Source organism: Pongo pygmaeus, chromosome 21, assembly GCF_028885625.2.
Source record: "Pongo pygmaeus isolate AG05252 chromosome 21, NHGRI_mPonPyg2-v2.0_pri, whole genome shotgun sequence".
Lineage (NCBI taxonomy): Eukaryota > Metazoa > Chordata > Mammalia > Primates > Hominidae > Pongo > Pongo pygmaeus.
The window spans coordinates 28,743,058-28,768,198 of NC_072394.2; the positions used below are offsets into that span (position 1 = coordinate 28,743,058).

At 45.3% G+C, this 25,141-nt stretch overlaps 1 protein-coding gene across 12 annotated transcripts in view; it reads left to right on the forward strand.

Moving 5' to 3' along the window:
* SLC23A2 (solute carrier family 23 member 2) overlaps window positions 1-25,141 on the forward strand; it is a 159,720-nt gene that overhangs the window by 94,707 nt on the left and 39,872 nt on the right. For all 12 annotated transcript variants that reach the window (XM_063659001.1, XM_063659000.1, XM_054467897.2 and 9 more), the window contains 3 exons: window positions 4,392-4,490; window positions 14,787-14,903; window positions 17,659-17,816. In XM_063659001.1, the coding sequence (XP_063515071.1) occupies window positions 4,392-4,490; window positions 14,787-14,903; window positions 17,659-17,816 (374 nt within the window). The remainder of the gene's footprint in view (window positions 1-4,391; window positions 4,491-14,786; window positions 14,904-17,658; window positions 17,817-25,141) is intronic.

Genomic DNA, 25,141 nt, shown 5'->3' on the forward strand with positions numbered 1-25,141 from the left:
ATCTTCAGGGGGCATTAAGTCCACATAATTGCTCTCTCCTGAAGCTGACTGTCTTTCCCAGACCACTGTTAACACCTTGGCCCAGCTCCTGTCTCCTCGTGTGCCAAAGGGTCATTCCTTTACCCCACCCATCCACTCTCCTGCTGCACCCAGAATGGCTGTCCAGTGCTAGCATCTAACTGTGGCACTCCTGTTCTTGGCATTTCTTTGTAGCTACTGACTGCCTCCTGTGTAACAGCGGAATTCCTTGGTGGGGCACTCAGTCTGGACTGAGCTCCTGCAGGGAGGCAGGACTCCATTCTCATTGCCTGGGATACAACCGCAATTTGTTGAACGAATGAATACGTGAGCTTTTTTTCTAGGCTTAGGAGTATCTGCATTTTATAATATAGATGTTCCTTGACTTACGACATAGTTACACCCCTAAAATGCATTTAATACACCTAACCTACTGGCAATTCATAGCTTAACCTCGCCTACCTCACGTGTGCTCAGAATCCTTACATTAGCCTGTAGTTAGGCAAAAGCATCTAACACAAAGCCTATTTTATGGTAAAGTGTTGAATATCTCTTGCAGTTTCTTGAATACTGAAGTGAAAAGCAGAGGGGTTATATAGGTGCTTGACAGTTTCTACTGAATACGTATCACTTTTGTACCACTGTAATATCAAAAAATCCTAAGTTTAACCATTGTAAGTTGGGGATCATCATACTTATTTGTGTATGTATAGGTAGTGAGTGGAATGTGTCAGGGGAGCAGTAGGAATTGCTAACTCATTCCAGAATCTGTCTTCTTAGTGCCATGTATACAGATGATTTTTTTTAATGTATCGAGGTGAAGTTTGCATAACATGAAATTAAAGTGAACAATTCAGTGATATTTTAATACACTCACAGTGTTATACAGCCTCGTCCATTTGGTTCCAAAACATTTTCATCTCCTGCAAAGGAAACCCCTTACTGGTAAAGTTGCTGTTCCCTGCAGCAACCCGAGATAAATGCAGATGAAGGTTAGTTTGGCTAGAGTCAGACTTTCAATCATATCTGGGTTTTTCTGATGATTTAGTAACTAATCCGTGTTTTAAGAGAGTTCATCCTGAGAGCGTGTTGCTCTTGGCTTCTCAGTGGGTTGAGCACTGCTGCGATATGACTTGGAGCACAGTTCTCTCTATAAGTTAAGAGTTTCATCTCGTGGACCTGAACTTGGCCAGGAATGTGTATCCTCCCAGCAGCCAATTTTTATAGGCAAACCAGCTCCACAAACTCAGTTGGCTTGTGTAAAAAACTATAACATGTTTGAGAAATAATTTTAAAAGCAGGTCTTTATTTGAAGTAATGTAAGAGAATTCTGCTCTGTAGGAGTATGTACTTATTAATTGAGATTTCTGGCATACTTTTTATTTTTATTTTATTTTGTTTTTTATTTGTTGAGATGGAGTCTCACTCTGTTGACCAGGGTGGAGTACAGTGGCACAGTCTCGGCTCACTGCAACCTCCACCTCCTGGGTTCAAGTGATTCTCCTGCCTCATCCTCTCAAGTACCTGGGATTACAGGCACCCATCACCACGCTCAGCTAATTTTTGTATTTTTAGTAGAGATGGGATTTTGCCATGTTGGCCAGGCTGGTCTCGAACTCCTGATCTCGGGTGATCTGCCTGCCACGGCCTCCCAAAGTGCTGGGATTACAGGCATGAGCCACTGCGCCTGGCCTCTCTGGCATACTTAAAAACCCACTTCAGACCTAGGTTATAATCTGTATGACCTTGAATGAGAAACCTAATTTTTCACTGCCCTGATTTCCTTGACTACAAAAGCACATGAATTGGGAATCTCTCTGGACCTCCTCAATCCAAGCTGTGCTGCTAGGATTTTAGTCTTAAATTTCTTCCCTATTATCAAAATAAATTGTACTTACTCATTTTAGGAAATTACCAAAATATAAAAAGGGGAAAAAGTTGGCAAAAATGGCCCTACCAATTAAGGACAACCACTGTTAGCATTTTGGAGTATGTCTTTTTTTTAAATTATCCATTTTAAAAAAAAGCAGTATACAAATAACACAAATACATCCTGATCATAAAAGATCCAAACAAAGGGTTACAAAGGGTTGGGAGTAAAAAGATGAAAAGTATCTGCTATTGCTGTTCTTGTCCCTAAGGCAGCACCCTTCCTACTGGTTGTGATTTTCCTGTATCCTTTTCTGTCCTTTTTAGACAAGTGGTGGGGTCATTACAATTTTCTTTTTTAGTTGGGGTAATTTTAGGCTTATTGTTTTTATGACTTTAAAAACAGTATTTCTTGGAGTTCTTTTTTTTTTTTTTTTTTAATCAGTACATCAGCTATTTATTTATTTATTTATTTAGAGTCAATGTCTTGCTCTGTCACCCAGGCTGGAGTGCAACCCCCACCTTTCATGTTCCGGCAGTTCTCCTGCCTCAGCCTCCTGAGTAGCCGGGACTACAGATGTGCAACACCATGCCTGGCTTATTTTTGTATTTTTAGTAGAGACGGGGTTTCACTGTGTTGGCCAGCTGGTCTCGAACTCCTGACCTCAGGTGATCTGCCTGCCTCAGCCTTCCAAAGTGCAAGGATTACGGGCCTGAGCCACCGTGTCCGGTGCTTTATTATTTTTAATGGCTGAATATCTCCTCTAAATGAGTGTATAATAATGTAACTGTGTCTTTTTGATGAACATTTATGTTGTCCCCAAGTATTCAGTATTTCATAAATTACAGCAGTGATCAACCTTGAATGTACATATTACCTGCATGGATATTTCTAGAGGATAAGCTTCTATGAGTATAATTGCTGGATCCACAGAAATACCTGTTTTAAATCCCATTGCCAAATTCCCCTCCATGAAGGCCATTCCACCAAGAGCATATTCTCTCCCAGAACACAGGAGAGTAACTCTCCCCCATACCTTGGTCAATACCTGATTCAGTTTTTTAAGTTTCCCTCTAAATTTGTTTTTTTAAAAATAAAATTTTAATAATTATTTCCATAATTTAAAATGATATGGAACAGCTTTTCATGTGTTTTATTGTATATATGTTTTTCTTCTATGAATGATATATTCCTAGCCCTTGCTCATTTCCTTTCCATCCTTTTTCCTTAGACCTCTCAGGGATGAATTGGATTGTTTGGTTTTATTATTGGTTTGAGGTGTTCTTTACGCATATTGACACTGACCCTTTTTATATCTGCTGCACTGTATTTTCTCCTAGGCTATCACTTGTCTTCTACTTGCTTTTAGTGTATTTCACAATGCCAGAATTTGAACTTTTTATATGCTTTTTAAGTCTGTAGTTTTTAAATGTAGTTGTACTGTTAACCATATATGCAGTTACCTTAATATTTATTACATGTGCATTTTCCTTGATATTACTCTGTGTAAAAATCTTTTCCCTTGTAGTATTCTGGGTGTCAGTGGCCTATAACTAGTTATTTGAGCCATGTGCGGTGGCTCACGCCTATAATCCCAGCACTTTCGGGGGCTGAGGTGAGTGGATCACCTGAGGTCAGGAGTTCGAGACCAGCCTGACCGACATGGTGAAACCCTGTCTCTACTAATAATATAAAAATTAGCCAGGTGTTGTGGTGGGCACCTGTAATTCCAGCTACTCGAGAGGCTGAGGCAGGAGAATCGCTTGAACCTGGGAGGCGGAGGTTGCAGTGAGCCGAGATCATGCCATTGCATTCCAGCCTGGGCAGAGCGAGACATCGTCTCAAAAACAAAACAAAACAACAACAACAACAACAAAGTAAAAAAACAAAAACTAGTTATTTGTTATTATAAACAGTGATTACTTTCTTTGGGTTAAAGCTTTTTTTCTCATTATTGTTCTCCAGTATAGATTCCTAGAAGTGGAACCATTTGGCTAAAAAGTAAAAATATCTTATGGCTCTTGCTACTGGCTGGCAGAACCCAGGACAATGGTGTGGCCCCTTACCGAGGAGTGTTCTCCAGTGGGCTGGTTTACTTAGGTGAACAGCAGAGCTTGAGTTCCTCCAGCTAGAACATTTCCCCTTCTAGGGGCAGGAGGTCAGCAGCAGGTGGTTATGTGGGCAGGGATCTTAACCGAGGCAGCTCAGGGTACTCTCACCTGTTCAGCCGGGGCCTGGTCCACAAACAGCATGGGCCTCTGAGCCAAACTTCCCTTGCCCTGGAGGATGTGGGGGTGCCCCTGCTGAGGTTGCCCTGGGATTTTATTTCTGTTCTCCCCGGCTGAGCCTTCTCCTAAGGCAGCCTCCCCATATTGTACATGGAGTATGTTTCTCCATCAAAACCATGCCTGGTCATGCACTCACCAGGAGAATTACAAACGGCTTTCGGGGGGAGGAAAACGTGGTTCACGCTGAAACAGCCCTAAGTTCATTGTCTCTGCAGGTGGTGATAAATGGAGGCGCCACCTCCAGCGGGGAGCAGGACAATGAGGACACTGAGCTCATGGCTATCTACACTACGGAAAACGGCATTGCAGAAAAGGTACCCCTTCCCTCATCCCGTGTCCCCACTCCCACCTCCATGCCCTCCCACAAGTGCTGCCCCAGATCCGGATCTGGATCCGGATCCCTTTCAGGCACCTGCATGTCCATCATCTGGGGCTTGGTCTCTGACTCCCAAGGGCGTGTGTTCTCTTCATAAGGGAAGTAGGAGGAGCCATAGGGAATAGAAGTTACTAGTTTTTTGTTTTTTAATTGTTTTAATGGCATTTAAGGTGAGAACCATAGAGGAGGATCTAGATATTTAAAAAGGCCTCAGCCAAGATGGCAGAGGGAAGTGGTTAAGAGCTTGAGGTCTGGCATCAGGTCTGGGTGCAAATATGAGTCAGACTGAGGAAATTATAGAAGTTCTCTGGGCCTCAGTTCCCTGTCTCTAAAATGGGAATAAAAATGTCAACATCTGGTTGTTTTGTGGATTGAATGAAATAATATGCGAAGTTATTAGCATCGTGCCTGTTACATATACATGTGCAGTAAATAAGAGAATAAGGGAAATCAGCAAGTGGTTTATGCAGCGTATGAATATGCCTTTGAGCTTTGACCTTAGCACCTTTGGCACCTTAGTGTGCCAATGGAAATGGCACACTAAGGTGGGGAGAATCGTGTTTGTGGTTTTTTGTTTATTTTTGTTTTGCTCTGTGCCTCGTTCCATCTCCTTGAATGATCAGACTTTGTGACCATAGAGGTTAGGAAAAAGTTGCCAAAAGCAGCTCCAGTCTGGGCACAGTGGCTCACACCTATAATCCCAACACTTTGGGAGGCTGAGATGGGAAGATTGCTTGAGGCCAGGAGTTTGAGACCAGCCTGGGCAACGTAGCAAGATCCTGTCTCTACAAAAAAAAAAAAGAAATAATTATCCAGGTGTGGTGATGTGTGCCTATAGTAGCAGCTACTCAGGGGCAGGAGGATTGCTTGAGCCTAAGAGTTTGAGGCTACAGTGAGCTAAGATCATGCCTCTGTACTCCAACTGGGAAGACAGAGTAAGACCCTGTCTCTAAAAAAATAAAATAGATAAATTCATAAATAAAAATAAAACAAAGTAGGTCCAGATATCCCGATTTCTTTTTTTCTTTATATCTGCCACAATGTCTAACATGTGAGAAGTTACATAATCTGATATTTCCAAATTGTATCGCAGCTCTGAGACTTTCATTTGAGTTTTACTTGATAGATTTTTAAACACAGGTTTTATTTATACTATGAAAATTTACTAATTTTCAACTGACATAATAAGAAACTAAACAATTTATGTAATGAGAAATTCTATTCTAGAACCACTGTATTATACTGTAGACAGTATTATACTATGTATTCTAATAACAGACCACTCAGAAGTTGACACATACAAATATAGTACCTGACTTGGGTATTAGCGTGGTGAGTTCACAGTGTAATCACTAAAGTGATTAAGAACAAATAAATTGTATTGAAATTCTGAAATAACCAAATTTTATGCCCTTTTAAACAAAATTCCAGTCTGGGATATGGAAATTTCATTTTTGCCTCTCAACCAATATTGTTTTTATTTTCCTGCTGCTTGGAGCTATTATAAATTTTATGGAGGTTAATTAAAGTAGATTCATGCAGAGATATTGAAATTCCGGAAGTGCGGGGTTCCAAGCTGCTCCTCAGAGGTTAGTGCAGTGGTGTTTGGCATGTGGATTGGTGCCTGCGGTCTGCAGTTGAGGCACGTCCCACACCGCCGGGCCACAGCTTTCACACGGCCCATCTTGTAACAAAGGGCTTCTTCACAGACTTGGTGGGGCCACATATAATCCTCTATGCCATGATTCCAGGCTGTCATGTTTTCAGACTTCCTCCTTCTCTGTCTGGAGATCGTCTTTAGAAATAAATAGTGATGAGCATTAACACTTTGGGGCTTAGCTTTACCTTTTACTGATGGGAGGGATCCAGTTGTAGGAAAAATGTCTCTAGCACATTTATGCTAGATGTTTATTTTCCTGTTTGGGTGAACATTTTTTCACTGTCTAAACATTGATACATTTGCATTTCCTTGAATACCAATGAAATGGAGTATCTTAATATTTTCCTGGCCATTTTTCTTACTTTATGAAATGAGGAGGGCAGTGAGAAGAGCTGCCACATATTAAATAGTGCTAGTTGGGCTGGGCGTGGTGGCTCATGCCTGCAATCACAGCACTTTGGGAGGCCGAGATGGGTGGATCACTTGAGGTCAGGAGTTCAAGACCAGCCTGACCAACATGCCGAAACCTCGTCTCTACTAAAGACACAAAAATTAGCCGGGAGTGGTGTCACACGCCTGTGGTTGGGTTGCAGTTACTTGGGAGGCTGAGGCAGGAGAATCACCTGAACCCAGGAGGCAGAGGTTGCAGTGAGCTGAGATGGCACCACTGCCCTCCAGCCTGTGTGACAGAGTGAGACTCCATCTCAAAAAAAGTAAATAAATAAAATGTTAGTCATTAAGCCAGACCCTCAGCCGGCTGTTTTTTTTTTTTTTTTTTTTTCTTGAGACAGAGTCTCACTCTGTCACCCAGGCTGAAGTGGAGTGGCCCGGTCTCTGCTCACTACAATCTCTGCCTCCCCGGTTCAAGCAATTCTCCTACCTCAGCCTCCTGAGTAGCTGGGACCAGAGGTGCACGCCATCACACCAGGCTAATTTTTTTTTGTATTTTTAGTAAAGTTGGGGATTTACCATGTTGGCCAGGCTGGTCTCAAACTCCTGACCTCAGGTGATTTATCCGCCTTGGCCTCCCAAAGTGCTCGGATTACAGGCGTGAGCCACCATACCCAGCAAAAGTAGTGGAAGGCTCTCAGGAAGCTGGATTGCCCCAGTGTGAGCAGAGTGGCATGTAAGCTGGTTATTAAAGAGCCTGCACGGGATATGCTGCCCTGTGTGCCACTGGGCTTTTTGCTGCCTGTTGTTTCAAATGCCTATTTGCAATTGTCATATTAAATACAAGATAAAATAAACTTGTCTTCCATATAACTTTGAGATCTACTTTTTTTTTGTTAGAGACCTTTTCTGACTTGGGCCAGGTGGGTGGCTCGTGCCTGTAATGCCAGCACTTTGGGAGGCCAAGGTGGGTGGATTGCCTGAGCTCAGGAGTTTGAGACTAGCCTGGGCAACATGATGAAACCCCGTCTCTACTAAAAATACAAAAAAAATTAGCCGGGCTTCATGGCATTCGCCTGTAATCCCAGCTACTTGGGAGGCTGAGGCAAGAGAATTGCTTGAATCCAGGAGGTGGAGGTTGTAGTGAGCCAAGATGGCGCTACTGCACTCCAACCTGGGTGACAAAGTGAGACTGTCTCAAAACAAAAGAGACCTTTTCTGACTTGATCCCTATGGATTCTCTTTAAGCTATCTTTTGTTAAAGGACTAGTTGTTCCAAAAAAAAATGACATTCATTTTAACATGATTGTCTAATAGTAAACAGTCCAAAAAATGGAGAAAGTTGAAAATGTGCCCCCTGCATTCTTTATATATTCTATGTAACCAGCGGCTGGCAACCTGATGTAGAGTAACTGTCCTGAAGCTGAGATCTGAAATCTGCAATGTTCCAATATCTGAAATTTTTTTGAGCACCGACACGATGCTCAAAGGAAATGCTTGCTCATTGGAGCATTTTGGATTTGAGTTTTGGGATTGGGATGCACAACCAGTAAGTATTTCAAAATCCCAAAAAAATCTGAAATCCAAAACATTCGGGTTCCAAGCATTTTCAACCTGTATGTATATTCCATACCACTTTCCACATAGGTACACACACACAGATGCCCCAGATGTTAACATTTTACTGTATTTTCTTAATCATTCTTATAGGCATATTATTTCTGAGCTGTTCCAATCTCACAAACATAATGCCCCTTTATTTAGGGAAAATACTGCACATGTATTTCCTTAAAACAAAGACATTCTCTTTGTTTTATAACTTCAGTACAATGTTTTTTGAAACAGTCTTGCTCTGTCATTCAGGCTGGAATGCAGTGGCACAATCTCAGCTCACTGCAACCTCCGCCCCCCCAGTTTCAAGCAATTCTCAGACCTCAGCCTCAGCCTCCCAAGTAGCTGGGATCACAGGCACGCACCACCACACCTGGCCAATTTTTCTATTTTTAGTAGAGACGGGGTTTTGTCATGTCGACCAGGCTGGCCTGGAACTCTGGCTTCAAGGAATCTACCTGCTTCGGCCTCCCAAAGTGCTGGGATTACAGGCATGAGCCACCACACCCAGTCCCTACAGTACAATTCTTAACACTGATAAATTAAATGATTAGTCATACAATACCTAATTGATTTTATTACTTAATCCCAATTTTAAAATATTTAATATCTACAAGCTTTATTCACATTTCCTCAGTTGTCCAAATAATGTTCATTATTGTAAAATAAATAAATAATTAATTTTAAAAGTTTTGGTCCAGGAATCAAATCAGGGGCTGTTGAGGCATTTACTTTTTAGGTATATCTTTAGTCTCCTTTAATCTGGAACAATTTTTCATTATTAATGTAACATGGTACAAGCCAGTTTACTTTGTAGAATCTCTCTCAGCTTAGGTTCGTCACTGTAGTTTTATCCTGATTTTTCATTAGTGAGGCTGCATCTCTTTACACGTGCTCAAGAGCCATGTGTATATCCTTCTCTGGTCCAGTTTTTCCTGGCATTTTCAATATTTAGCTTCGAGGCTGCTATTATCTCAGGAATTGTATCTTTAAATATTAATTCCAGTCTATTCTTTTGGTTTCTGATTTGGGAGCTGCAATTATGCATGTTTTGTTTGTTCTTTGCCGGCCTTCTCCAGCTATCAGTTCTCTTTAATCTTTTTTTTCCTCTTAGCACGGAGTTTTTTCATTCTAGTCTCTGACCCTTACTCTGTTTCTCAGCTTGTCTGTTCTTCCTTGTGCTCCTCACACTTTCATAGTTTTTTGTATTTTTCTTCCTTTCCATCTGGCCAAATTATGTAAACTCATGTTTATTTCCAGTTTTCCTTAAATGTCTGTTTGAATTTTAAGGCCTTCCTTAGTAAGAATGATTGTTTTATTGTGTTTTCAAAATGCATTTTTTCATTAATCCATTGAATACTGTAGTATCCTTCTAATTTGTTAACATGTCCTTTATTTCTTAAATTTTTCTTATTTCTTTGGTTAATTTCTATATTCTTTTTTCCTTGTTCTGACATTTAACACTTACTCTTACCTATATTTGTCTTTTTATTTTTGAGAGCTACCTTTGACTTCCAACCCTTCTGCTGAGTTTTAAAAAACTATCCTGTGCTTAATTTCTGAGACCTCTTTTATTGTTTACTGATTAAAGTCTTTAAAAAGCATTCTTTGTCTCCCACAATTGAAGTAACTTTATTTTTCTGAAGATAGTTTTTTTTTAAGCTTTTTAAAAAATACTACATTGATTATATTTTCTGTTTCTTTGCCTTTATTTTTTTAGTCTTTCTTCACTGTCCCAGGATAGGAGGCAATAAAAGATAGGATTGTGAGGTCTTTGTGTGTGATGAAGTTTATCTAATCATGGGCCTGCCCTTGAGTGACCAGGTGGAAAGCCGTGTTGTCTCTGTGGGATCTATAGATGTCACTCTCTTGTCTTTGGGGCTGATCAGCTTTCTCTAGAAAGGAATCGTGTGGTCTCCTGTGGGTATAAGTCTGGCTTCTGTGACCTGGTTTCTGGCATTCTGGAAGCACATGAGTATCCTGCTGCTGCTGTTTTCCTTGATCACTGTGTGGTATTCCTCAGCCTGAGGGCTTTCCAGTTTATATTCTTCAAACCATACATATTTGTTTCTTGAAGTAGGAGGATAGCAGCAGTTAACACACTGTCTGACCAGTTTGCAGAGTTAAGACCTGTCCTCTCCCCATTGCTACCCTGTCTAGTGCTTCCAAGCATAGCACTTTCTGGGATCCTGCTGTTCAGCCAGCCCACCTCTTCACAGCATCCTTCTATGAGCACCCAGCTTGTGCATTCCTTCCCTCTCCCAAATTGATCACAAATCAAACAAACAATTTCCATATTAAAAAAAATGTTAATCTCTTTTTCTTGATCTCCTCTTTGCTTTGTCCTTGTAGATGTGTATCATATTTATTCCTCCTGTGTTTTTAGGACTTAGAAGAAAAGACACATGTGGTCAATCTACCATGCTTAACTAGAGCTCAAAAGCTGGCTTGTTGAAAAGAATAATGAAATTGATCTTTTTGGGTTTTTTGTTTTTTGGTTTTGTTTTTTGTTTTTTTTTTTTTTGAGACAGAGTGTCACTCTGTCACCCAGGCTGGAGTGCAGTGGTGCGATCTCGGCTCACTGCAGCCTCCGCCTTCTGGATTGAAGCAATTCTCCTGCCTCAGCCTCCCAAGTAGCTGGGACTACAGGCAAGCACCACCACGCCCAGCCAATTTTTGTATTTTCAGTAGAGACAGGGTTTCAGGGTTTCGCCATGTTGGCCAGGCTGACCTCAAGTGATTGGCCTGCCTCGGCCTCCCAAAGTGCTGGGATTACAGACGTGAGCTACCAGCCTGTTTTGTTTTTTTGAGACAAGATCTCTGTTGCCTAGGCTGGAGTGCAGTGGCATGATCACAGCTCACTGCAGCCTCAACCTCTCAGGCTCAAGTGATGCTCTTACCTCAGACTCCTGAGCAGCTGACCACTGGCATGTGCCACCACACCCAGCTAATTTTTGTTTGTTTGTTTTTGGAGACAGGGTCTCTGTCTGTTGCCCAGACTGGTCTCGAACTCCTGAGCTCAAGCAGTCTGCCGACCTTGGTCTCCCAAAGTGCTGGAATTATAGACATGAGCCACCATGCCTGGCCAAAATTGATCTTTTGTGGCCCAGATTGAGAGAAAAAAAAAATAGAAAGCACAAATATACATTAGTATAGTAAAAAGGAGAAATGTACAAGAGAATAATACATGCTACTTCATGATAATCAGTTTGAAATGCTACAGCAGGGGTTGGCAAGCCAAATTTGGTTTAATATCTGTTCTTATCCGTAAAGTTTTGCTGGAACACAGCCACATTTCTTCATTTACTTATTGCCTAAGGCTGCATCCATGCTACAGTGATAGAACCATGTGGCTCCCAAAGCTTGAAATATTTACTGTATGTCTCTTTATAAAAAATATGTGCTGACTCTGCTGTAGAGGAAGTTATTTCCTAGAGAAAGAGACTACAATCGACCCCAAAGGTGCTAGACTAGATAAATAACCGCAGAGGAGATAGCAAAGGTTATTAAAAATGTTACGAAGGCTCCAGGCAGAGAACAGCATCCTGAGTTCACTCTAGTCTTCGGAGCACAGGTAATTTTTTTGTTCTTTAGATTATTTCGGACCATAGAATAAGAGGGAAAGTCTTTGTAAAGGGACGTAATTATTTATGTAGTCATTTTTTACAGAAACCTTTTTAGAGGTTTTTGTTTTTGCAGTATTTAAAATAGCTCATAGTTTACACAGTGATCACTGAGTGTGGCACCACAGTTCGTAGAGTGCACAATGGCCAGACTGGTCCTTCTGTCATCAGGAGGGGCTGCACAGCGTCTGCCTCACAGTGTTGTCTGATCCCCTTGACCACACAGCCCCCTCCTGTATCATTTTAATACCAGTTGTGGACCTTTACACTAGTTTTGTTTCTGAGTTGTAGGGCTACCCTCATTACTAAGAAAAGTTTGTGTGTGTGCACGTGCATACATGTGCCTGTGTGTACATCTTAACCTCAGCCTGGATGCAAAAAGTCTTGTCTTTTTTTTTTTTTCGTGACAGAATCTCTCTCTGTTGCCCAGGCCAGAGTGCAGTGGCGTGATCTCGGCTCATTGCAACCTCTGTCTCCTGGGTTCAAGCAATTCTCCTGCCTCAGCCTCTGGAATAGCTGGGATTACAGGTGCACGCCACCACGCCCAGCTAATTTTTGTATTTTTAGTAGAGGCAGGGTTTCACCATGTTGGCTAGGCTAATCTTGAACTCCTGACCTCAGGTGATCTACCTGCCTTGGCAGGTGCTGGAATTACAGATGTGAGCCACTGCACCTGGCCAAAAAGTCTTTTCATCTGCCTTATAATTAACACTAGTGGTTTTGGAATTGTTAGAAAAATGTTGCTTACATTATTGTATAACAGGTTGTACTAGTCTATGATAGTGTTATGTATTCTGTCTTCAGACATTTCTCTTTGTTATGAAATACTTTGTCACGTTACTTTGTGAGCAGCAGCACCACCTGTGTGGCTGTAGCTAATGCGGTGCTGTTGAGCTGACCTTTGTGTAGTGAGCCCCAGGTCTATAATTCCATCATGTTAGCAAAATGGTGACCTCAGTTCAGAAGTTCCCAAATCAGGTTCTGTGATTTATGAAAAAGACTCAGAGAATTCAGCAGAGCTGTTTTACTCACAGTTAAGGATTTTTTTTTTTTTCTCAGAGAAAGGATACAGATTAAAATCAACAATGGAAAAAGGCACATAGGCAGGGTCTAGGAGACACCAGGCATAGGCTTGCAGCCATCCTCTCCCAGTGGAGTCATGCAGGCAGTGTTCAGTTTTCCCAGCAGTGATATGTGATAATACCCATTCAACCAGGGAAGTTCATCCAAGCCTTGGTGTCCAGGGTTTTTAATTGGGGATCTGTCGTGTAGGTATGGCTGACTGCCTGTGTGGCTAACTTTAGTTACTCACCAGCCCCTCCAGAGGTCAAGCTGACACTATGTGGCCAAGTTTCAAGTAAAAAAAAAATGTATAAACTAGAGAAGAGGCCTCACTATGTTGCCCAGGCTGTTCTTGAACCCCGGCCTCAAGTGATTCTCACACCTTAGCATCCCATAGTGCTGGGACCACAGGTGTGAGCCACTGCACTGGGCCTAAAAAGACATGTTTAAGAGGCAGAAACCCGAAGAGCTCAGGTTATCCCCCACGTACCAGGCAAGAGTCAACCCTTTCTTTGAAATGTGCAGGGTTTGGACAATCCAGACCTGCTGAGTTAATCTTTATTGTACATCACTGCATGCTGCACCCCTCAGACACATACGTACTTTTTCTACCATTTCTTCCAACAAGTTTTTAAAGACATCCATAATCCATTGTAACGAATTCAACACAATGTAAATTTGCCAGTATCCCTTGTTAGGACGGAAGAGAAAGTTTTACCCAAAAGGTCATATTCAGTTACATTTGGATTAGATCAAATGTCAGCTTCCATCAGACATTTACCTTCCGGCTGTGGAAGGTGAGGGTGAACTGTGTCCCTTATTTTGTTTAAGGGTATTGGGCCCCAAACCCCAAACCCCTGTTGCCTCCATGTAGAACACATGGAATCAGCGTTTTTCCATGTGGATATCTCTTCATTTTGTTTCCTGTTAAGCACTTTGTTTGCTAGGTTATAAAACATTTCTTAAAATGAGATACATATCTTGGATTCCAATAAATGATTGTAGAAATTCCAAGAAAAGATTATTTGTGTGATGTTTGAAACCAGAGCAGTTTTGAGGTTGTCTTGGGGAACTCAGGGCTACCTTGAGTTTTCCGTTTGGCTCAGGTACTGCATGAGTTCAGAACTGATGCTGGGGGTGATTGGAAGAGACTGGACTCTAACCTAAAGTGACTGGTCTTTATGATGATTTTTGCTTAAAAACCATGCCACACTTAATGTTTAAATTTTTTTTTTTTTTACTAGTGTTAGGGGAAAAAGAAGAAAAAAAAACCTGTCACCTAAACTATCAATACATTTTTAATGTTTTGTTTTCTAAACAGAATTCAAATCACCATGTTTATATACTTTAGAATTTTCTTGTTTTCACCTAACGTTATCTGAGCAATAGTGTTTGGATAGGAGGGTGTAGAACTTCAAAGTACAAAGATCCTTTTTACTTGCAGGGATGAAGTGGGCTGGGAGGGGTAGATCAGTGTGCTATCTCTTTGAAAGTGGTTAAAATTTTCTAAGATTTTTTTCATCTGGGGTCTCACGCAAGGACTGCTCGTGCCAAGGTATCATTTTGTGGTCTCAACCTGGGAACATCTCTGTCCATGCAGGAGGATCCCCAGGCCTGGGGAGAAGCTCTGAGCAAGTTTGGTGTTCTCAGGGATGAGTTGTTGCCAAAGGACACTGACCCCCCAAATTCTGAGGATTGACCATCCCAGTGGGCAAGTGTACTTGAGCCAAAGGGTATACTTGGCTTCAAAGATAGCCAAGGCTCAAAACTGCAGGAAAATGGCAGCCACTTGATAAGTTGTTTTTCTGTAATAGTGGCCTGTACATGGCCAAGCTAACATTGGTCTTCACGTTTAATGAGTACCTTCTTTTTCCCTTCTCGCTCACAGAGCTCTCTCGCCGAGACCCTGGATAGCACTGGCAGTCTAGACCCCCAGCGATCAGACATGATTTATACCATAGAAGATGTTCCTCCCTGGTACCTGTGTATATTTCTGGGGCTGCAGGTAAGATGGTTCCTGTAGGATGTGTAACTACCAGCAGGTGTTTGCATTGTCTACCATCTGGAATTGTTTAAAAATTCAACTTTGATTTTTGTTTATTGAAGACTTTTATAAATTCCTTTTTTAAGAGTGATGAGTAGGGGCTGAGCATGGTGGCTGATGCCTGTAATCCTAGCAGTTTTGGAGGCTGAGGTGGACAGATCTCTTGAGCCTAGGAGCTCAAGACCAGCCTGGGTAACATGGCAAAAGTCCATCTCTACAAAAAATCCAAAAATTAGCCACATGTGGTGGTGTGTGCCCATAGTCCCAGCTACTGAAGAGGCTGAGGCAGGAGGATCGCTTGAGGTTGAGGTTGCAATGAGGTGTGATCACACCACTCCACTTCAGCCTGGTTGACATAGTGAGACCCTGTCTCCAAAAAAAAAAAAAAAAAGTGATGAATGGGAATTGTTGACGTCACAGCAGGAGGAAGGAAAGAACAGGTAGAATGGATTACCAGGGAAAAGAAAGAAGATGTTCAGAGGACAAGCAAGAGCAGGGACATAAAGGAAGGGAAAGGAGATAGAGTTATAGAAAGAAGGAAGAATAGAGAAAGGAGAAAAGTTGAAGAGTAGAGAAAAGAGAAATTAATTTTCATCTCCCATCCCTGGCCTAGTTAACCCACCCAAAATCATGGTAACCTCTGCCATGAAACATGAGTTACCCTGCAAAGTGCCATGTTGGCCAGGACCTAAATGGTAGGTTTTCAGTCCTATTTGTTAAAGGAGGGGAAACTTGCCACAGTAGCAGCAGCTTTGTCTGCTGCAGCTTCCAGTGGGAGGGGAGGGGAGCCGGGCTCAGGGACAAGGTGGGTGGTGACATAGCTGATGGAGGCCTCCAGCGTCTTTGATACTTCCCTCCTCTGTCTTCAGCACCCTTTTCCCTTTCATAGGATTAACGTGGGACGTTTTGGAGGAAGGGGACAATGTGGGGAGGGTCTTTTCTTAGATGCACACCCCCGGACTGAATATGCTTTGGTTTTAACTTGGACTCTGTTCTGAGGTCGGACTTACCATTTTTCCCTTCTCAAGTTTGTGTGGTCAGTTCAACCTAAGGTATCTCAGGTGCTGAGAAAATCCATCTCATTGTCCAGAGAGGTTTATTCACCCTGGGGTGGGGCTGCCAACAGCTGGGTACTTTGGTTGAGTTTCCAGTTGCCCCGCCCTTCCCTCACCCCCTTTCAGGTATCAAAGCACATGGTAACCCTGACTGGCAGGTGTCTGTTGAGTAGGGGAGGAGTCAGAGCAAAAGGAGCTGAGTGGCCTTGGCAACTAATCTACCTTGGGCTGAGCACTCTGAACCGGGCTGGGCATTCTGAACCAGATTCAGGAAACACACTTTTTGGAATGTTTATCTTATAAATGTTTCTAGCAGTCTTCCCTGGTCAGATAGGAGTGGGAAACCCTGCCTGCATCATGCCCTTCCTGACGATTCAGAGTACATAAAGTTGTGAGCAGCCCTGAGACATCCTGAACAGGAATATTTCACCCCAGGAAACTCCTTTACAGTCGAGCTTCATGGGCTGCATGTGGCGTGTTTGGCGAACGTGGGCAGGAATGGGAAGCTGCTGGAAGAAAAGTAGGAAGTTTGCAGAACAGAAATAAGAACTGGTCAACAGAGGAAGGGAGGGAAGTGAGTCATGAGTGCTGGGACTATCCTACCGGGGCTACAGGTGTGGCGGGGGGTTGGGGGGGCTCCCAAAGGAAAGTGGGATGGGGTTCTTTCTGGAAGATTCCCATGGCTACCGTATGCCCTTAATCCTGCCCTGACTGGAACAGATGAATTCTTTGTTTTCAAAAACAATGCCAGTTCACAGAAAAAGACAGAAAACACTCCATGCGTATGTAACTTATGAAGCTTATGTAACTTTAATCCCCAGACATGAAAGAACTTTTTTAAAGAAATAGACTAATTAACCTAGAAATGGATGCAAAATTCTATATAAAATATTAGCAAATCAAGTCCCAGAAGAAAAATACAGCATGACTAACTAGGGTTTGTTTCAAGCATGCAAGAATAGTTCAGCACATCACAATTCATGATAACAGATGAGAGGAGAAAGGCCTTATGGTTTTAGCAATTTATGCCAGAAAAGCATTTTGGGGAAGAAACCCAAATATTTCTAATAAGAATTACATAAGTAAAATATCACCAGTGCTGATATTGACTGTTTCCTTTGTGAGACATGGATTCATCCAAGTAATAAGTAATAATGACAGTGAGTAGCAAGACAATAAAATGTAATGAAAAGGAGAAATGCAGCTGGGCGCAGTGGCTCACGCCTGTAATCCCAGCACTTTGGGGAGGGAGAGGCAGGCGGATCGCTTGAGCCCAGGTGTTTAACACCAGCTTGGCCAACACGGTGAAAACCCATCGCTAGAAAAAATACAAAAATAAGCTGGGCGTGGTGGTGCGCGCCTGTAATCCCAGCTATTTGGGAGGTTGAAGCAGGAGAATTGCGTGAGCCTGGGAGGTGGAGGTCACTGTGAGCCAAGATCACACCATTGCCCTCCGTCCAGGGCAATGGGAGTGAAACTGTCTTAACAACAAAAGAGAAATACTGAAAAAGAAGGAAAAAAATATGGCTTGGTCTAAAAACCAAGGAGATTCTTTATGTGGGCTATTTTTTAACGACAATAAGAGAGAAGAATTAGGATGAAATCAAGAATAAATGAGGAAGGGTTTACTGTTTCTCCTCTGACCCTTTTCCTGCCCACAGCACTACCTGACATGCTTCAGCGGCACGATCGCAGTGCCCTTCCTGTTGGCCGATGCCATGTGTGTGGGGTACGACCAGTGGGCCACCAGCCAGCTCATTGGGACCATTTTCTTCTGTGTGGGAATCACTACTTTGCTACAGACAACGTTTGGATGCAGGTGAGATTGGGGTACTAATGGGGGATGCCAAAGCCCCCAGAAGGCGTTGAGCTGCGCCGTTTGCCTAGGGCTGTTTGCAAGGACAGAATGGAGGCAGGGGAATGTCCTAGTGGCCGTTGGTCCCCACCCCGCAGTGTTCCTCCCAATCATTTCCTCTCTTGGTGAATGGCACCACCACCACCTTCCTCTACTCAGTTGTCCAAGCTGGAAACTCAGCCTCACTGTCCTTCCCCTGCCCCCTTGGCAAGTCATGCTCGCTCCCCAGCACCCCTCTGTGCCCCTATTCCTTAGGTTCAGACTGGAGTGTCCCACCAGGCTCCCCGTTGGCTTCCCTGCCTCCAGGGCACCGCTCTTGGACTCACTTTGTGCCCCACACCCAGTGCCATCTTTCTACTTCCACACCCTCCTCAGGGTGAGCCACACTGTAGCTCTCCTCCCTTTTTACACACCAGGCTGCACCCAGCATTTAGGCTTGCCCTTGCTCTCTGCCCCACCTCCATTTCCAGCCATGCCTCTGAGCCCTGTCTCCTGCCTTCCCTGGCCTCATTCCCGAGGGCCCGCGTCTACCTTCTTGTGTGTCTTTCCCCCATTCGCCTGGCACACACCAGTTCATCCTCCAGGCCCAGCTTGTCCTGCCCTCCTGACTCTGTGGAGCCCTTCGTTGTTCTCTGAATTCCCACCTTGTTTTCATCCTTCCAGTGTGGCCCTTATTCCAGTTTGTCCTTTTTGTTTCTATGTCTTTTTCCCACGGTGCTTCCTCCTTGATGCCAGGGCTTTGGCTTGTTCACTTTTGCATTTCCAGCCGCCAGCTTAAAAATGGACATGGAGCTGGCACAGGAAGGAAGAGAAACATCCTTATCTACCTTCCTACCTCCTCCTGCAAGCCTGCCTTTTCCTCTCCTTTCCTGCTCTTCTACCCTCTTCGCAGTGCAGCCTCTTAACTTTACCCCAGGGCACTGCTCAGGAAGTGGAGCCTGCTCTGGCAGGACTGTCCTAAGTTCACGGCCAGCTGCCTCTTGCTCCGTCAGAGACAGGCTGAGTAAGGCCTGGCCCTCCCTGCAGTGGGAGGTGGGTGTGAGCTAAAGTCAGGGACTGCACTCTGATGAGTCAGAATCCTTCGGGACCTCAGGGTTGCCCTAACATGGCACGGGGATAGGGGAGCCTTGGAGGGCAGTGAGCCATGTGCAGGTGTTCTGGTTGCCAGGGTAGGCCACACCCTGGGAGGGCAGGCTGCAGGTCTGCTGATGGAAAGAAGCTATGTGGGCTAAAGGCTTTGGGGCTGGCAAGCTCTTAATGGTTCCCAGATCCCAGCCCTTGCTAGTCTGCCCACAACCACCAAGCTGGGCTGAAGGGAGGAGGGTCTCCTCAAACCCCCCGGGGGCAGGGCAGGGATATCACTGACCGACTAGGGGAAGGAGATGTGGTCTGGGCCTTCCAAGAAGGGCTCAACCTGACTAGCACCCTCTTTCATTCTTTGGGTACAGTGTTCAGGGCTCTGTGCTTCAAGTCCAGAGTGCACAGCAGAGCTTTTTTTGGCTTACTCAGGATCCTTACCTTGCCCATGGAGCATTGGTTCTCTGGAGGGACGTTCTTTTTCTAAATAGCTGACTTATCCGTGGATTTGTAGGCACAATGCCTCTGTGAATTTGGTCAGTGTCTCTAGTTGAGCATTATTGGTTGACCTGAATAGGGAATAAAAGCTGTGTTTATTGCAGTGAAGTGTGCACCGTGTGCAGCTCTGACCCAGCTCATGCCAAGGAGGCCAGGCCTGGCCAGCAGCTGAGCCTGATGGGCATAGTTGCTAATGGGACACAGAAGGGAGGGCCTGGGGGAACTTGGGGTAAATACTTTTGGTTACGGAGGGCATCATCTTGCCCACTGTTGGGGCACAAGACCTAAGCAGAACTACCCGGGTCAGCGTGGTTCACCTCCCTGCTGGCCTGGGAAGCAGTTTGAGCGGAGTGAGAACAGGAGAGGGATTTGACACCCTACTGGGATGGCTCAGGGACCCAAAATGCAGAGTTGTGACCTGGAGGAGAGTGTGTGTCTGTGCGCCCCATGCCTACAAGGCTGGGTGAAAGCAGCCTTTCTTGCTGTGTTTGTGAGGAGTCAGAGTGAGTCCCCCATGACCTTTGGCTGTGCAAGGAATGGCAGCCCCACCCCTGCTTCCATCCTCCCCACAGTGTGGCCATTTGTTTAGTCATAAATCAGGTGGCGCTGACTCTAATCACGTCAGCAACTATGTGCTGCTGGGCAGGTGCGGGTGTGCTGGGGACTTTGGTGGGGTGTTGGGCTTGTGATAGGGGTTTTCTATGGTTGTCAGGGTGTGGGTGGTGCCCGTTCTCTTAACCTGGGCAAAGAGAAAAAGTACTGGCTCAGCCCTGCAGATACTCAGTGACTGGTCTATGTCACAGGTGTGGGGCCTGGCCATTGTGGGGAGCAATGGTGACATTGAAGCACGTGGCTCGCAGCACGAAGGGCAGAGCCATCAGGGAGACACAGTGCATCCTCCAGGGGACATGCTGGGAGCCCTGGAGGAGGTGGTGTTTGAGACAGGCCCTGCAGGCCCCAAGGGCTCTGCCCAGGAGGGCTGAGGGAGCAGCTTCCATCCCAGCAGGGGCAGGAGCAAAGGCAGGAAGTCACAGCCTGTCATGATCCCCCTGACCAAGCACACAGAGGCCAGGGCTTGGGACTTATCAACAGGCACAGGGAGCATTCAGTGGCTTTGTTAGCAGGGGACGCGCCCCCTGGGGCTGTCCCTTGAAGGACGTTACTTGGTTACTTAGTGTAGGGGGTGAGGACCATCCCAGGGGATCAGTGACATCCATGAGAAAGGTGATGGGAGCCCAGGCAAGCCTCAGGGGTGTGGGATAGGAAGGTGACTGTGCTGGGACTGAACTCATTCCCCAGTCTCACTCTTTCTCGTTCTGGGGGTCCCTTCCTGCTTTGAATCCTTAGCTGGAAAGAGAAGCAGCACGAAATGGAATGTGCTTCATGTGTCCTGATTAAAGAATCTTTCCAGCAGAGCGGCTTAGAGAGAGCCTTTGGGATGGGGGAGGGGAGCGCCCCTGCCGGCACCTTGTGGGCGGTCTGGGCCTTCCAGGCTGAGGGGGGCTCTTGCTATGAATCTGAGCCTGCAGTGGGGGCTCTTGCTATGAATCTGAGCCTGCAGTGCTGTGTGTTGCCTGCACCCCTTGCTTCCTCTCCGGCCAGCAGGTGGGCAGCAAGCAGGGCCTCCGATGGGGGCTCCTGCTCCGCACGGCCTCAGACCCTGTCTGCAGACCTTCTTCTGTGCGGGTCCTCAGCACACTTGGGAGCCTGCTGTGCAGGGGGCTGCGTGTCTGCGGCAATGAGAGAGGCCGCTGTTTCCCCGCTTGACTGGCCAGTCACCATGGGGGGCACGTTTGCTGCACCCAATGTTCGTGTGTCTCCTCTTCTCTCATCCCCCCACGTCTCTCCACCCTCCATCCCTTCCTGTTGGGACGCAGACTCCTCCACCCTTCCTGTTCCCATCTTTGTGCTAGGCCAGAAGAGGCCAGGGTACCTCGTCAGCCACACCACCTCTCACAGCCTTGCCTCAGGTTTCCTGTGGGGTTAGTGAGGGAAGAGCAGAAATCTGCAAATGGCCAACTACTCCATGAGCATATGCCCTGTTCCCATCCAGCAGAGCAAGGTTGGCAGCGAGACCTCAGTAGGGTGAGGCCCCCTCTGGTACTTGGACACCCAGATCTCACTCAGGACAGCATCTGTTCTAGGGGTGCTCACCAAGATCAATGCTGCCAGAGCTGGACGCATGGCCATTGCAAGTGAAAGTCAGATTTTGGGATACTTTTATGGAATTCTAAGCCCTTGGGTATCAAACCTACACTTCTGAGGATAGAGATATGTTTACAGCGTGTGGCGTTATGACCTTGAACAAGTGACCCCTCCAGCCCTGTTTCCTTTGTGAAAATGAAAGGAGGCTTCTCCCTCAGGTGTCCTGGGAATGATATATTTCACCTTATTTTAATGAATCTATTGTGTTTTTGTAGATTATTATGTTTCCTAAAATACTTTTTGGGAGTTTTTGCATATGAAAATGTGAACTCATATTTTAGACTTTTAGTTCTGCTAGTTGCTTAGATAGATCCATCATAGGCTGTGAATTATCATTTCTTTTAGACTTCTGTGTTTATTTTCTGCTCAAAAAAGGATGGAATAAATAGCTAGAGCAGTTGGGGTAGAGAGGCTGCGAGCAGGGACCAAGGTGGAGAGGAAAGGCAGATGCAGCCGGGAGTGCGGGCCTGACTCCCAGCAGCACCGCCTGAAGGATGGCAGATGGCCTCTGTGGGCTTTTTTGGGTTGTGTTTTTGCTTTTGGAGAAGCTCACCACTCATTTCCTTAGGCTTCGAGCAGCAGAAGGAAAAGTTTTTCATGTCCAGCTTTCGTGATTTCTAAGACACAGTCTCAGACTTCTCCAGCTCCGAGGTGGTTCCCCTGTTGTGTTTCGGTTCTGTATCCTGCTTTGTGCATTTGACTGCCTCTTGCTGAGTACCCGGTATTTCTGTTGCGCTGGATGTTGTGGGTGAAGGGAGCCTGAGGACAAATCATGGCCTGTGCCCTTGAGGGGCGGGCCCTCTATTGTGCAGAAGCGTCTAGATTACAGGAAGGAACAAGGTGCTGTGGTCAAGTTATCCCCCTCATTTCACATGGGCTCTTGATCTGGGTGGAATGCTATCCTGGAAACTTGTTTCATTCTATAAAAATGACCAGAGTTGATGGGAAGCCCATGAAGGTGAAACCGATATGTGTCTTTGCAGAAGACACAGTGAAACAGATGTGTGTCTTTGCAGACGAAAGGGAGGGCCTGGAGGAACTTGGGGTAAATACTTCTGGTCACAGAGGGCATCATCTTGCCCACTGTTGTGGCACAAGACCTAAATAGAACTACCCAGGTCAGCAGTCAGCATGGTTCACCTCCCTGCTGGCCTGGGAAGCAGTTTGAGCAGAGTAAGAACAGGAGGCTGATCGTAGATGCCACAGCATGGGGGCACGTTTCCCAAGGCTGACTGGCTGAGACCACATGAAGCGTGTCTGAGTTGTGCAGGCTGCAGACCCTTCTTGCTTCACTGCACATCTCTCCCCTGGCATGAAAGTTTTCCTTTTCCTCCAGGGGCCGTTGTCTTTTTGCATTGGAGGTTGTGGGCCTTAGCCCCAGTTGTCTAGGACTTTAGGAGGCTTTGGTGCTTTCCAAGCCTTTGCTTAGGGAAAGGCAGCTTCCTCATGGCCCTTCCTCATGGCATTCCCTCTCCCTCTCCCTCTTCCTCCCTACCTTTTCCTCCTCCCTCCTCTCCTTTGACCTTGATCCCTTGAGCTTTGTGTCAAGGAGGTCTTCATTACCGAGTTTTCCCATGAGCAAGGTTTAAACAGTTCTCATTCTGGTTGGTCTGTGATGTCAATTCCAGCTAACCCTTGTTCTGGGAATTAGTACAAAGCCTTTAAAATCCAGAGAAATCAGGTCAGGGTTTCGAGAGTCCCCTAGCCAGCCTGCAGCCGTCATTATTTGTGGCACCTCTGAGCTTCCCAGAGTTCCCACCCCTGACCCTTGGTGTCTCTAGGGCCCTCCAAGACCCTGCCCCGCCGTCACCACACTGACTTTCCCGCAGGCAGTGGGAGGAGAGTCTTACGGTGTCTGAGGGGCCACCCTCAGCCTTTCCCTCCAGGCCCCTCTTAGAGGCATCACTCTGACCTCTCCAGCAAAATGAAAGGTAGGATGTCCCCTCTGAGAGGAGCCCCTCCTGGCCATTCTCAGGCCTGCTGTAGGCACACAGCACATTCATGTGTTAAGAAAAGGTAGGGTTTGGCCAAGAGAGTCATTGTAGCTGGTTTGGGAACCTGGCCTCTAACCAGATTGTCTACCCTAAGGAGAGAGAGTTCCTCTGTCTTCTATCCTGTCAGGTTCCTGGGGCCCGTAATGGAACCTTGTCCATGATATGTGCTCACTGAGTACAAGGGGTGGCTCCAGGAGACTTTAAGGTCTTAAATCTGGGGACTTCGAACTCATGATTGTTTATAAAACTTAGAAGCATGGAGGGATGCGGTGATTAGATTGGGGCAAGGGAGATACCCTACTTTTCTTTCTGTATATGTATGTTGGGGTACAAGAGTAATTTTTTTTATTTTTGAGCCACTTGAAAGTAAAGTTGCAGGCTGGGCAAGGCGGTTCAGGGCTATAATCCCAGCACTTTGGGAGGCTGAGGCAGGAGGATTGCTTAAGCCCAGGAGTTTGAGACCAGCCTGGACAACATAGTTGAGACCTTGTCTCTACAAATAATAAAAATAATTAGCTGGGTGTGGTGGCGTGCACCTGTGGTCCCAGCTACTCGAGAGGCTGAGGTGGGAGGGTCGCTTGAGCCCAGGAGATGAAGCTTCACTGATCCATGATCACGCCACTGCATTCCAGCCTGGGAGACAGAGCGAGATCCTGTCTAAAAAAAAAAAAAAAAAAAAAAAGTAAAGTTGCAGATAGCATGATGGCTTACCCCTACATACTCTCCTAGCAATGAGGGTGTCTCTTGTGTATCACAGGAGACCGTTTGTCACACCTAAGAACATTAACAATCACTCTGTTTCATCATCTCATATGCAGTTCATATTTAACTTCCCAGTTGTTCCTAAAATACCTTTCCCCGTTATTCCCTCTCTAAACCAGTCACCTTCGTGTGGTGCATTTGTTTGTTGTGTCTCTTTGCTGTCTCCACCTTTTTCCTCCCCACATCATCATCTTTTTAAAAAGATTCCAGACCTGGTGTCTCGTGAGTGTCTGATTTTGTCTTGATTGTGTCCCTGTCATATTGTTTGATTTGTCCCACAATCCCTCTGATTTGTTGTCAACCAGAAAGATGGGGCTGGAGGCATGGTTGATTTAGGGTAAACATTGTTGCCAAAATTACTGTATAGGCGATGTAAAATCCTTTGTATTCTGTCATGTCAAGCAGGCACATAATGGCAGATTATAGGGTTTTGTGCCCAAATAAAAAAATTTTCTACCATCCATTTAACTAAAAAAGAATTTAAAATCATACATTAATATGGGAGACCAGGCTGGGCACAGTGGCTCATGCCTGTAATCCCAGCACTTTGGGAGGCTTAGGCGGGCAGATCCCCTGAGGTCAGGAGTTGGAGATCAGCTTGGCCAACATGGTGAAACCTCATCTCTACTAAAAATACAGAAATTAGCTGGGCATGGTGGTGGGTGCCTATATCCCAGGTACTCGGGAGGCTGAGGCAAGGACAATCCCTTGAACCCAAGAGGCAGAGGTTGCAGTGAGCCGAGATAAGGTAGA